This window comes from Diaphorina citri, unplaced genomic scaffold (assembly GCF_000475195.1).
Source record: "Diaphorina citri unplaced genomic scaffold, Diaci psyllid genome assembly version 1.1 scaffold100, whole genome shotgun sequence".
NCBI classification, from domain to species: Eukaryota; Metazoa; Arthropoda; class Insecta; order Hemiptera; family Psyllidae; genus Diaphorina; species Diaphorina citri.
This window is the reverse complement of record NW_007377537.1, coordinates 340,195-354,638: the sequence shown is the minus strand read 5'-3', so window position 1 is coordinate 354,638 and position 14,444 is coordinate 340,195. Positions and strand designations below refer to the sequence as shown.

Here is a 14,444-nt window from a genome sequence, read left to right as displayed (position 1 = left end):
CACGTTATTTTTCAATGATGACATGTATGTAGGTACCTATCTACCTTACACCCTGTAGTCGAAAATAGTGTTGACTGCGAGGGAGCTTTGCTCGGGACATTTGATGTGACGTCATCGCGTACGGGAGCGTATGCCGTGACGTCAAAGTTCAAGATGTACCAGAATTTTTTTAATCGATCTATCTCGGGATCTAGAAGTCGTGGAAGAAAAAGAAAAGTTCCGGAATCCCTCATTTTCCCAGCTTTTTAACTTTGAAACATCACCCAAGTAAACGCAACTGCTCCATTACTTACACGACAGGTAGGAATTTTTCACGATGGTTGACTGCGGTTCAGCATGAGAAAATTAAACATGGTAAGAGACCCTCACACTGGTGTATGACAGATAAAGAAAAGTTCCGGAATCCCTCATTTTCCCAGCTTTTTAACTTTGAAACATCACCCAAGTAAGCGCAACTGTTCTATTACACGACAGGTAGGAATTTTTCACGATGGTTGACTGCGGTTCAGGATGAGAAAAATTAAACATGGCAAGAGACCTCCACCCTGCAAAGACCCTTTATCAAAAACTCGTATCCGCGGATGGCTAACACTCACTCATCCGAGAAATACATACTGTAGCAATATTCTCACCTTGTGACAATGGGTGTGAATGGGCGCTATGGGTCTCCTGCATGGCATCGGCTAGGTCCTCACACAGTTGGGACTCGCCCACGGGATGGTGTGGGTGTGAAGCTCCCCACCTGTCCAACTCCTCCATGAACCGGGGAGACTGGTCTGAACTTCCTGTTAGAGTGGAAATGAGGAACTTCATTAATAAGAAAACACTGGTGTATGACAGATACACATTCGGCGAAAACTAAAGCCGCTAAAACGTAACATAGAAACTCACCTTTACACTAATCGAACTGTCATCGGCCGAGTGCTGTCTCGGACCCAGGCTCCCACCATGACTTCCGCTGGTGTTATTGCTAGAGTTGGACAGTTGTCTTCTAATCTGGGCGAGGGGTGCTATCACCATGGGACTAGATGGTGCCAGCAATGCTACAGAGGAGGAGGAAGAGGGGGAGGTGGACAGGTCTGTACCGCTACCCCCTAGGGGGGACTTGTGGCCTTTGCCAGGGGCGGCGGCAGAGGTGACTACAGACACGATGCCGGCACTCTTGTGGAACCTGGAGGAAACGGTTGTATTATAGATAGGCTGCTAATGAGGAGAGCGTGGGTTCTATCCCGGCCGAGGTATGAAATTTTATCCCAACGGTTGTATTATAGATAGGCTGCTAATGAGGAGAGCGTGGGTTCTATCCCGGCCGAGGTATGAAATTTTATCCCATTACATTACATTGAAATGGGGGTCTTTTCTGATGAAATTCCTGTGTGCGGAGTCCAGTATGTAGGACTATTGCATCCCATTCTTGTTGTTTCACTCTTCAGGGGCGGCGGCAGAGGTGACTACAGACACGATGCCGGCACTCTTGTGGAACCTGGAGGAAACGGTTGTATTATAGATAGGCTGCTAGTGAGGAGAGCGTGGGTTCTATCCCGGCCGAGGTATGAAATTTTATCCCATTACATTGAAATGGGGGTCTTTTCTGATGAAATTCCTGTGTGTGGAGTCCAGTATGTAGGACTATTGCACCCCATTCTTGTTGTTTCACTCTCGAGAGTAGTATTTCATATTTATTTGTTTTTTAAGGTAGTATTTTTGTCTAGTCTAGATTCATATTCCACCAAATTATAACTTTTTCTCAACGACAACACAAGGGAAAATTCGAGACAAACGAAAGTTTTCAAGTTCTGGAAAATTTTCTGTCCAAATTTTGGTCAGTCTTGATTTTAACATTGAGTTCTAACTGTTCAAAGACCTTTTATCAGGAACTTTGCTTGCCAAATTTTGGTCAATCTTGATTTTAACATTGAGTTCTAACTGTTCAAAGATCTTTTATCAGGAACTTTGCTTGCCAAATTTTGGTCAATCTTGATTTTAACATTGACTTCAAATAGGTACCCTCTTGAGGTAGGAATCTACTGTCACAACTTCTTCAATTAAAAAAATACTTAAATATGTATGTCTTTAAAAAAGGACCATTTATCGAGAACTTTGTTGTCCAAATTTTGGTCAATGATTTTAACATTGAGTTCTAACTGTTCAAAGACCTTTTATCAGGAACTTTGCTTGCCAAATTTTGGTCAATCTTGATTTTAACATTGACTTCAAATAGGTAACCTCTTGAGGTAGGACTCTACTGTCACAACTTCTTCAATTAAAAAAATACTTAAATATGTATTTAAAAAAGGACCATTTATCGAGAACTTTGTTGTCCAAATTTTGGTCAACGCGAGAAGAGACACAATACTTCTCATTTAGGTGCTGGGTCAACACGAGAACACCAGAAAGTAACCCGTTGAAATATTTGCAATCGAATACGGACCAAAGTTGAAAAAGCAATAATACGGGCAGTGTCCCTGAGGCTGCGAGGGAGCCGTTACAAGACCAGAAGTTTAAACTTGGAAGATGGGGCAGGGGTTCCCTAATGTGATGTTGTTGTTGTTGTTGTTGTTGTTGTTTTTTTCTTTTTATGCATAAATTGTTTAAGAAAGTAATGATTCGTGTTTCATCAATCATACAAATGAAATCCTGTCTTCCTTCTCTCTTCGATTTCGGGACGATAAGACCATAGCAGTTACAGTTCCCTCTGTCAAACCTCTTAAAAAAAAAAGTTGAAATAGCAATAATACGGGCAATGTCCCTGAGGCTGCGAGGGAGCCGTTACAAGGCCAGAAGTTTAAACTTAGAAGATGGGCCAGGGGTTCCCTAATGTGTTGTTGTTGTTGTTTGTTGGTTATTGTTTGTTGGTTGTTGGTGGTTGTTGTTGTTGTTTTCTGATGATGTTTTTTTTCTTTTTAATGCATAAATGGTTTAAGAAAGTAATGATTCGTGTTTCATCAATCATACAAATGAAGGACCAGAAGTTTAAACTTGGAAGATGGGGCAGGGGTTTCCTAATGCGATGTTGTTGTTGTTTTCTGATGATGTTTTTTTTCTTTTTAATGCATAAATGGTTTAACAAAGTAATGATTCGTGTTTCATCAATCATACAAATGGAAATGAATCTTTAAACCCTTACCTGGACAATCTATTGACAACATGTGGTGTGGTGTGGGTCCTTAACCCAATGCCGCCCCCATACATAGTGATGGGGAACACGTGGGTTGTGCCCCTCAGAGAACTGACAGCTACCCAGCGCGAGTCAGACGAGAACGTAATGTCCTGAACACGAGCCGTGGTGTCTCCCCTGGAACATTGAGCGTGAATGGGTTAATTTTTCATTATCTCTATGAATAAACCTAAATCAAGTGTGCCGGGCAGCCCAAGAAAATCGAGTTTTTTTTCAATAAGAGAAAAGACAAAAGTAAAAGATATAATAGAAAGAGTCAAAACAATCAAGTGGAAATGGGCAGGCCACATTGCGAGAAGATTCGACGACAGATGGTCTAAAACAGTAAACAAATGGAGTCCTAGAGAATTAGTTAGACCCAGAGGCAGACCACCCAACCGATGGGACAAAGATTTGAAAGGAGTAATCAAAAACATCGATGTTGACATCGATGTTTTTGTTCCGATGTATCGATGTTTTCAAAACATCGATGTCGATGTCCCAACCCTACTTAGGAATGCAGGTTTTTATTAATATTATTATTATTTTTTTAGGGTAGGTACAAACAAAAGTGTAACGTGTGTGCCAAGTAGGTAACACAAGATGATGACAAAAGCCGACCTTGAAACGGGAAAAGAAGAGGAATGAAAACAAGAAGGAGGAGGATTAGGGGAAAAAGAGACGAAAAAGAGAAGAATAAGAAATGATAAAATGTCATTTAATAGCGTAACTACCTAGGTAACTACGCAAAAAAAAAAAAAAAAAAAAAAAAAAATTTTTTAAAAGGGAAAAACCCCAAGGAAAAACAAAAAAAAAAAAAAAAAAAAAAAAAAAACCTGAACGCACCCCTTGAAGAAAATTTGAAGATCGAAAATCGGCTCCAATGAACGGCCGACGCGACGCACGCGACGAATAAAATGTAAACAAACATGGCCGCCGCATGGCGGTAAAAATTCAAATTTGAAAATCCGTCTTCAGTTGCATTCCAGGGAAAAGTTGAGGAACTTTTTCATTTTTCTCCAATTTTCCGGTAGTTTTTCTCAATTAAACGATTTCTAAAGTAACCTATTAGTGTTGAGTACCTTTTGAAACCTTTATCAGTTAAATATCATCAACAAAACCTGTTCGTTTCCCTAAAAAACAACTGATTCTTCTGCACATGGTTTGAAAAAGTGATAACAGATTACAGATAGATAACAGTTTCCAAGACTGCAACAAATCTTTAAATAACGGTAAAGATTGTTCAAATGGTCATTTTCTCATACATTTCTTCTAAAGTAGAGGTAAAACTTTCTAAATTTTCTGTGAGTGACATATTTGACGTACAAAGTCAGACAGAGTTTCCCAAAGTTTTCAACAGGATTGAAAGACAGTCAACCTGTTGCATGAGGTGAAAGTTTGAATCTATGTCAGAAAAACCTTATGGACTGCATAAGTGAGAGCTGTTTGTGAAATTTTGTCAGTTGGTCAAACATATTGCTTGATTTTTTTATTTTTTATTCCAAGTTTGAGGGATCTGTAACAACAGAGAAGGAAGACAGTTCCCGAAGAGAAGGAAGACAGGATACTAGGATAGGCCAAAGCCAGCTGTTCCAAGAAAGAACCTCATCTGTTTGAGATAAAGTTTATTTTGGGAGGGAATCAAACCCATGACTTGGTGCTTACAATGCTGGTGTACTACCTTCGAAGAGTTCCAAGCAATCTAGACTGGGAACAGGATTGAAAGACAGTCAACCTGTTGCATGAGGTGAAAGTTTGAATCTATGTCAGAAAAACCTTATGGACTGCATAAGTGAGAGCAGCTTGTGAAAGTTTGTCAGTTGGTCAAACATGTTGCTTGATTTTTTATTCCAAGTTTGAGGGATCTGTAACAACAGAGAAGGAAGACAGTTCCCGAAGAGAAGGCAGACAGGACATTAGGATAGGCCAAAGCCAGCTGTTCCAAGAAAGAACCTCATCTGTTTGAGATAAAGTTTATTTTGGGAGGGAATCAAACCCATGACTTGGTGCTTACAATGCTGGTGTACTACCTTCGAAGAGTTCCAAGCAATCTAGACTGGGTTATTTAGATGTTGTTTAACTTGAAGGTTGTTTTGGTGGTAAAATTTGGTGATAGGCATACTTTCCTCCTTTTGATTTCGATTGGTAATTTTCAATGGTTTACAACAACAAAGAGTCTCAACAGGCTAACGACTAAAGTTCCAACCAGGCGGGAATCGAACCTACACTTTATTTTACAAGTTAATTACCTGGATCCCAAGGATACAGGATTACACTTAATCCCAGGACTAGGATAACATGTGGTGATGGTGAATTTATCCTCGAGACTGCTGGCGTCAAATATGGCTATCTTCTCAGAGAAGGTCACTATAATGCACTTCCTGTTGGCCAGGATCTCACACACCTCGTTCTTGAACTTGATGTGTTTTACCTGGGGGAGAGAAATGACGAGTTTTAGACCATTAATTCTATTTTTCATTTATTTTTCCATATAGATTTTTTCTGGCTACCTAAGTACATTATATTTTCGCAGCATTAGCAATAAAATAACTGCTACATTAAACTCAAGGAGGTGGTGTGTGTCGTAGCATGTCCACCTCGTAGCATGTCCCTCATAAGATGGGTGAGAAGAGGTTTTTTTTTTTTTTTTTTTTGGTAGATACGAAACTCATGTGGTCTGTGTTGTAGCATATCCACCTCGTAGTATGTTAAACTTGAGACTTCTGGTTGTTTGTTTGTATTCTACTGGGTCAATCGACTTGAAACTTAGTTTCTTAGTTTCGGGTGACAAATTGAAACTCAGATTCCCCACTTAATACACCTACTCTGTATGGTACATGGTAGGTACATAAAATTGATAAAAAAAAAAGAGTTGAATTTCTGAGTTCAATTGCTAATTTAACCCACAAAGGTTTCCCCCTCTCTCACCTGTTCCCCCGTAGCGAGGGACAGGAACGTCACATTGTGAAAGGGAGGGGAAGGGCCACCGTTATCACACAACGCCACCAGGGGGCGTTTCAGTAGGTACAGGTCCCGGGCACACTGGTGAGACGAGACAGGAGGGGAGGGAGAGGGGAGGAATTGGAACGCCTTGACTATCCCCTGGTGCCAGGATAGAACCTCTTTCGCCTCTCCCGTAGAGTTGATGCTCCATGCCTGGAAAAGGAAATTGTGTTATTTTTTAGCTAAATACCCTTTAGGGATAAGTTTTACATTTCTTTTCTCTCCTTTTCTTTAAAGAAATTTGATAGAGGTAACATAACTGTAAAATGTAACAAGGGAAGTCTTATTGTACCGAAATGGAAGCGTAGAATACGTTAGGTATTGCCAGCCTAGTTAGCTTGGTTGGTAGCGCATCTGCCTTGTAAACGCTAGGCCGCGAGTTCGATTCCCTCCCGTGACGCATTTTATCCTGAACAGATAATGTTCGTTCTCAGAACGGCTGGCTTTCTTTCATTGTACCCTTTTTCTCTCCGCCATTTCGGGAATTCTCCTATCCTGTCTTCCTTCTCTCTTTGCTTTCAAAACGATAAGACCTCCCTAGTTACAGTTCCCTCTATTAAAAATTTTCATAAAAAAAAGGTCTACCTAAGTATGGTTTGAAAAAAATAAAAACAATGGATATTAAATGAATCATTATGATGACCAAGTTCGATTCAATTTACCTATGTAGCTTGTAGGTACATATATGTAAACATATATCAAATATATCATGTAGATTTTGTAAGTGCATATATCATGCACAACATAAGTATATTCGTGAACTAAAACTACATGATGTGAAATGCACATAACATGTACAATTTTACACATGTAAGTACATAGATGGACACATGTATTATATAAATACATAGACGAACATATAATGTAGGTACATTGGATAGTTTTATGACTGCCACATGGAAAACTGTTGATACTATCAGTAGGTTTGGGAACTAGAGGACCACACGCTAGCTGTCTGTTCTCATAAACTTCAACCTAGCTAATGGCTATAACATATTTAACACACTAGTTCATAATGGTTCAGTGAAGTTAAGCAACGTTGCGTGTGGTTGATGTCTGGATGGGTGACCATCCATGATATCATGCTTCATGCACTGCAGGCAGCAAAATTTGTACTTCATATTTTGCAGACACATATCTACTTACTTAGTTTGATTTCAAGGTACTTGTGCTATCTAAGAATCACCCTCAAAAATGCTAGATTTTGCTCTTTTTTTTTTTGCAAGGTATAGGTACAATATTATTTATGGAAAAGTCCCCCAGATTGAATATCATTACCTGAACACCAGTGCTGTAAGCAAGCACAAGAATCAGAGGTGCTGACTCCACTTCAGGCCCTACATCACAGGGGACAAACTTGGCCCACAGTATCCTGTCACCCATCTTGGTCTCTGCTGGGAGCACATTGACATAGGCCTGTGGAACATGAGTGATTATTAGGTATTTAGTATTTTGTTTTTAGGATCCCTTAAAAATTAATTACAAAGTTACCTTCTGCGCATGAGCAGGAACAAAACACTTGAACATCAATCTTACTTATGGTTATAGATCATAAGTGCAAAAATCTCTTAAAATAAACAAGGTAGTTTGAAGTAGAGTAGGTAGTGTAAAAAGTACAAAACTGTCTCTCTGTGACTAGGATAGATTGATGTGTATTATTCCATTGTAGACGAAAAGAATACTTTGTTTTTGAATTTCGAGGACAGGATTGATTATGTAAAAATTGATAAAGATCGTAGAACAAAAGAAATATTGAGAAAACTGACATGAAACACATACAAACACTTCAGCAGCTCTATTGGAAACAAATGGGAAAAGCGGAAAAGTGAAATTAGGAAGAACTTTTTTTTCGATTTGGAAAGGTCTCCAACAAGGCTGTTCGATTGTTCATAATAATTATAACTACATTATTTACCCATTACTTCTTGTATTTCTCCCCACATTTTTATTCAATAAATTACGTATGTACTTCTCGTTTAGCAGTTAGTGTTACATAAATTGTTTCTAATTTTTTTTAGCATTGCAGGCACTTGAGACTGGAAGGAACTTGCTTAAATGCAAGTCACACCTTTTTTGAATGGGGAAAAAACTTACCTGTGGAGACAGTTTCAATAAGAACAGGTACATTTTTGTTGGACTTCTCAATATTCATTGGAGTAGACCTGGTTGGCATCGTGTTGACATTAGTGGTTACGATATTGTCAAATGAAAATTCACCACTGAAATGGAAAGGAAAAGAGTGTAAGATAAGAACAGAAAATCAATCAAGTTATTTTCGAAGGACAATGATATTTTGGAATATGATATTGAATTGAAATGAAATGTCAGTTATTTAATTTGCCAGCCTAGCTTGGAAGGTAGCGGCCCTGTCTTGTAATGTATGTACGTAAGCGTTAACGCTAGGTTGCGGGTTCTATTCCCGCCCTGGGCAAACTTTATCCTAAATAAATCGCGTTCGTTCTCGGAACGGCTGGCTTTGCCCTATCCTGTCTTCCTTCTCTCTTTGATTTCGGACGTTAAAGCTCCATTCTTACAGTTCCCTCTAAATAATAATAATATGGCCCCAAAGACACCCAAATTTGGGCAAGGGCATTTATTTACAGTAAGCTGCAAAAGGTACAAAATTTGTTAAATTTCCTTCTATCAAACCTCAATTCTTCTCACCTGGGAGGAGGAGTGTAAGTTTTGAAGGAGAACTGGGGTCCCATCCAAAGTCTTCTGTGAGGACCTGCATGGGTTATAATTTCCACCTGAAACATCATCCACACACAAAAGAGGCAAGTTAGACCAAAGAAACAAATATTTTACATCAGAGCCATACATTGCAATCTTTTTTTTTTACCGACAGCATGTGTTAACTGACCGAAAAGGATAGTTCAAGAGCCTTTATTGACATGGGAAATGGGGTTCAACATAACGTAAGAATGGGTCAAGTGAACGAAAGGGGATAGTTTGAGCTGTTTCAGTGCCTTTAGCAACATGGGACAAAGGTCCAATATAAAAACAGCAAGGGTTAAATGACCGAAAAGGGATAGTTTGAGTGCATTTACCGACATGGGTATACAAGAGTCATATTTTACATTGCAAACATTTTACACCAGAGCCATATTTTACATTGCAAACATTTTACACCATAACCATATTTTACATTACAAATGTATTACACAAGAGCCATATTTTACATTACAAATGTATTACACAAGAGCCATATTTTACATTGCAAACATTTTACACAAGAACCATGTTTTAGATTTCAAAAATTTTACACAATAGCCATACTTTACATTGCAAACAATTCACACATTAGCCATATTTTACATTCCAAACAATTCACACATTAGCCATATTTTACCTGAGAGAGCCACTTGTCATGATGTTCCGTAGCATGGGGTAACTGGCGCGGTACAAAGCTCTGCGTTAGATCGGAATGAACCCTGCTTGTCTTCTCGGCTGTGGGGGGATAGAATAGGCGCCACTGACACCTAGGTTCTACGTGAAGGTCTATGGGCGTGTCGTCACACAGCTTGTCCTTGGTCAGACCTGGCAACAGGGGATAATAAGCAGTGGTATACTTGACAACAATGGAAAAGTGGAAAAAAGCAGTCTGGCAGAACTGGCAAAAGTTCACTTTTAAAAGTGGTTTTTGGTTTGATACAGGGAACTGCCACCTAACCCTTAGAGCTCTATCATTATTTGGTCAAATTTTTGAATAAAACTTTTTAGAGTTCTCACTTTTTCCCCTATCACCCAAAAAATATACCCTTGTCCGCCATTTCTTAAAGTTTAATAGAGGGAACTGTAACTACTAAGGTCTTATCGTCCTGAAAGCTGAAAGCGAAGAGAAAAGAAAAACAGGATAGGAGAAAGCCAGCCGTTCCGAGAACGAACCTTATTTGTTCAGGATAAAATCCGCCCCGGGCTCGAATAGAACTCGCGGCCTACCAATTGCAGGCGTGCTACCTTTCAAGAAAACTTCTTCTATTGCTTTACCATGCTCCTGTTCAGACGGGGTCTGCCTTCCAAGAAAACTAAGCTGACTATTACCTATTGCTTTAACTCTTTAGAGTTTAGAGCGAAGACAAATAATTTCACTTAACCCTCTCAGTCTCGGTAACTGTTTAACCCTCATTGTCTCATAATTCAATAAACCACTAATTAAGTAATTATTACCTGCTACAGGTCTGGTCTGGGTCCCAGATCATATTGAATGAGATAGCCATGTCCCGTGATAAGGAACAAGGCAGGTGCAGGAGATTTACGCATGCCCTTACTTTTCACCTAACCCTCTCAGTCTCAATAACTGTTTAACCCTCTATGTCCCTAGTCAACTGGCAAAAGTTCACTTTTAAAAGTGGTTTTTGGTTTGATACAGGGAACTGCCACCTAACCCTTAGAGCTCTATCATTATTTGGTCGATTTTTTTAATAAAACTTTTTAGAGTTCTCATTTTTTCCCTTTTCACCCAAAAAATATACCCTTCAAAAATATACCCTTGTCCGCCATTTCTTAAAGTTTAATAGAGGGAACTGTAACTACAAAGGTCTTCTCGTCCTGAAAGCGAAGAGAAAAGAAAAACAGGATAGGAGAAAGCCAGCCGTTTCGAGAACGAACCTTATTTGTTCAGGATAAAATCCGCCCCGGGCTCGAATAGAACTCGCGGCCTACCAATTGCAGGCGTGCTACCTTTCAAGAAAACTTCTTCTATTGCTTTACCATGCTCCCGTTCAGACGGGGTCGGCCTTCCAAGAAAACTAAGCTGACTAATATTGCTTTAACTCTTTAGAGTTTAGAGCCCAGCCGTTTCGAGAACGAACCTTATTTGTTCAGGATAAAATCCGCCCCGGGCTCGAATAGAACTCGCGGCCTACCAATTGTAGGCGTTCAGACGGGGTCGGCCTTCCAAGAAAACTAAGCTGACTAATATTGCTTTAACTCTTTAGAGTGAAGACAAATAATTTCACTTAACCCTCTCAGTCTCAATAACTGTTTAACCCTCTATGTCCCTAGTTATTACCTGCTATAGGTCTAGGTTCCAGATCATACTGAATGAGATAGCCATGTCCCGTGATGAGGAACAAGGCGGGCGCTGGAGATTTGCGCACACCCTTACTCACGGTGTGGTTATTGTCGCGCATCGGGTGCGCATGCGTAGTTGAACACTTGGGAGATGCGAAGCAGGCCGCCACCTGTAAACCACGGATGTAAAATTGTCACGAAATATTTGTGGTAAAGCACAGCCTTTCAGAACTTTATTGGTTATCAATCACAGCATTAATTACTGAGTGTTTCATTTGCAAACAATTCCCATATTTCAATAATCAAACCCGAGACTTCCTTGCGTAATACCCAATGGAGCAGTTTCATTTGGGTAAAATTTTTGATTAAAAGGTCGATTTCCATGAAAAAAGTTGTGAAAAATCTACATCTGAGATCTAAACTCCGAAAAAATAACTCTAGAAGGTCGAAAATTCAATTATTTTCCGTCAGAGTCCGGAAACCTGACGTCAGACTTCAGAGGATGCGCAGAAACGTATGCGCACAAATGCATGCAAACAAACAGATTAATGTGTTGCCTGCGAGGGAGCTGTGCTCGGGACATTTGATGTGACGTCATCTAGAAGTCGTAGAAGAAAAAGAAAAGTTCCGGAATGACTTTAAAACATCACCCAAGTAAGCGCAACTGTTCTATTACCCACTCGCCCACGGAGTAAAGTATCATTTTCAACAAAGACATGGGAAAATGGAGCAGTTGCATTTGGGTAAAATTTATGATTAAAAGGTCGATTTCTATGATGGGAAAAATCCAAATCTGAGGTCAAAACTCCGAAAAAATAACTGTAAAAGGTCGAAAATTCAATTTTTATTTTCCGTCAGAGTCCTGAACTCTGACGTCAGACTTTAGGAGATGCGCAGAAGAAACGTATGCGCACAAACATGAATTGCGCAGAAATGCATGCAAACAAACAGATTAATGTGTTGCCTGCGAGGGAGCTGTGCTCGGGACATTTGCTGTGACGTCATCTAGAAGTCGTAGAAGAAAAAGAAAAATTTCGGAATGACTTTAAAACATCGCCCAAGTAGGCGCAACTGTTCTATTACCCACTTGACCACGGAGTAACATCCTCTTCAGTCAGCAATCTTGTGAAAGTTAATACATATTAAGACTAGATGGTGTTAAAAGAGTGTTCAAATTAGGACTAGAGACTTAACACCAGTATTTATGAACGAAAATTAACGCTCTCAAGACAGACTTAAATCAATTTGGCCAATCAGATGTTTGAAATGGATGCTTCAGTGCGATTGAGAGCCAGTTGTTTGTTCATAAATATGGGTGTTAAAGTTAACCAATGGGGGGTCTAATGGTTGCAGGAAAATAATACATTACTTTCCTTATTTTAGGATAAGGGAAGTAAAATAGAGCCAATGGATAAAAGTACACAGAAATTGAGGTGAAATTAGAGAACAAAAGAAAGGAGAAAATGTACAAAGTAAAATGAAATACATACGTAACACAACGAAGGATAAGTAAGGATAGTAAAGAGAAAATATTTAAGAAAGAGGGGAGAAAGGAAAGTCCCCATTGGACAGAACAGTCATTTCACGGATAAATTAAAGAAGTTAACTATGAATATGAACACTGGTGATTTGGATCACTGCTTATATACGTAATAATAATAGTGCTTATTTATACTGCTCGCATAGGACTGAAAAGTCCCTTTACTCCAGTAGTAGGCTACTACTATCATTGTGGTCAAATTCTCAAATTATATTGAGGATAAAATTCCATACCTCGGCTGGGATTGAACCCACGCCCTCCTGTTTACCAGGCGAGTGCCTTGACCACTACACCATCGAGGTAGGTGCCAATAGAGCTTATAGGGTAGGACAAGACTGAAAAGTCCCTTTACCTTTACATTCAAAACTTTTTTTTATATATAAATGACTATCAAAATAATGACTTTTTTTAATGATCTTTTTTCTAATATTTGAATTAATCTCTTTGATTACAAAGATAGAGAAACGTGACAGAAGGATATCAAAGTTATTTACCCGTGAAACGACCCAAAAGAAGGGAAGGAAAGATCAAGAAGGGTTTTCTATACACTTGGGTGAAATTAGTAATACTAAAAGGGTGCACACTTTGATTACTTGGCCCTCTCATTGGGAAAGTGTTAGCAATCCTCAAGTTCCAACAGGAAAAAAAGAGAGTACTTAGTATTTCATATTTATTTGTTTTTTAAGGTAGTATTTTTGTCTAGTCTAGATTCATATTCCACCAAATTATAACTTTTTCTCGACGACAACACAAGGAAAAATTCGAGACAAACGAAAGTTTTCATGTTCAAGTTCTGGAAAATTTTCTGTCCAAATTTTGGTCAGTCTTGATTTTAACATTGATTTCTAACTGTTCAAAGACCTTTTATGAAATATTTGTGGTAAAGCACAGCCTTTCAGAACTTTATTGGTTATCAATCACAGCATTAATTACTGAGTGTTTCATTTGCAAACAATTTCCATATTTCAATAATCAAACCCGAGACCTCCAGCGTGCAAGCCTTGCGTAATACCCAATGGAGCAGTTGCATTTGGGTAAAATTTTTGATTAAAAGGTCGATTTCCATGAAAAAGAGTTGTGAAAAATCCACATCTGAGGTCTAAACTCCGAAAAAATAACTGTAAAAGGTCGAAAATTCAATCTTTTTCGTCAGAGTCCTGAACTCTGACGTCAGACTTCAGAGGATGCGCAGAAACATATGCGCACAAACATGAATTGCGCAGAAATGCATGCGCACAAACAGATTGCCTGTGAGGGAGCTTTGCTCGGGACATTTGATGTGACGTCATTTAGAAGTCGTAGAAGAAAAAGAAAAGTTCCGGAATGACTTTAAAACATCGCCCAAGTAAGCGCAACTGTTCTATTACCCACTCGACCACGGAGTAAAGTATCATTTTCAACTTTCAACAAAGTACATGGGAAAATAGATCAGTTGCGCTTACTTGGGTGATGTTTCAAAGTCATATAGCAGGAAAAATGAGGACCATTTTCTTTTTCTTCTACGACTTCTAGACCCCGAGATAAATCGATTTAAAAAATACCGGTAAATCGTGAACTTTGACGTCACGACATACGCTTCCGTACACGATGACGTCACATCAAATGTCCCGAGCAAAGCTCCCTCGCAGGCAACACATTAATGTGTTTGTGCGCATACGTTTCTGCGCATTTCTTTCTGCTCCTCCGCAACCGTGCTTGCATACTGGCGCTACCTAGCGGACGAAAAAA

At 39.3% G+C, this 14,444-nt stretch overlaps 1 protein-coding gene and 1 long non-coding RNA gene across 2 annotated transcripts in view; both read right to left on the bottom strand.

The window, feature by feature from the left end:
* Nucleotides 1-632: 632 nt before the first annotated feature.
* LOC103524477 (breast carcinoma-amplified sequence 3 homolog) overlaps nt 633-14,444 on the bottom strand; it is a gene marked incomplete at its 3' end in the record, with an annotated part of 24,648 nt that continues 10,836 nt past the window's right edge. Inside the window, 5 exon segments of the mRNA XM_026819880.1 lie at nt 633-785; nt 8,255-8,379; nt 8,825-8,910; nt 9,513-9,700; nt 11,175-11,346. Of these exon segments, the coding sequence (XP_026675681.1) occupies nt 633-785; nt 8,255-8,379; nt 8,825-8,910; nt 9,513-9,700; nt 11,175-11,346 (724 nt within the window).
* Nucleotides 1,440-3,352, bottom strand: LOC113465387. Its single transcript, XR_003390122.1, has 2 exons — nt 3,128-3,352; nt 1,440-1,483 (listed from the first exon to the last, which is right to left on the bottom strand). It is a non-coding gene; the product is annotated as an uncharacterized LOC113465387 (long non-coding RNA).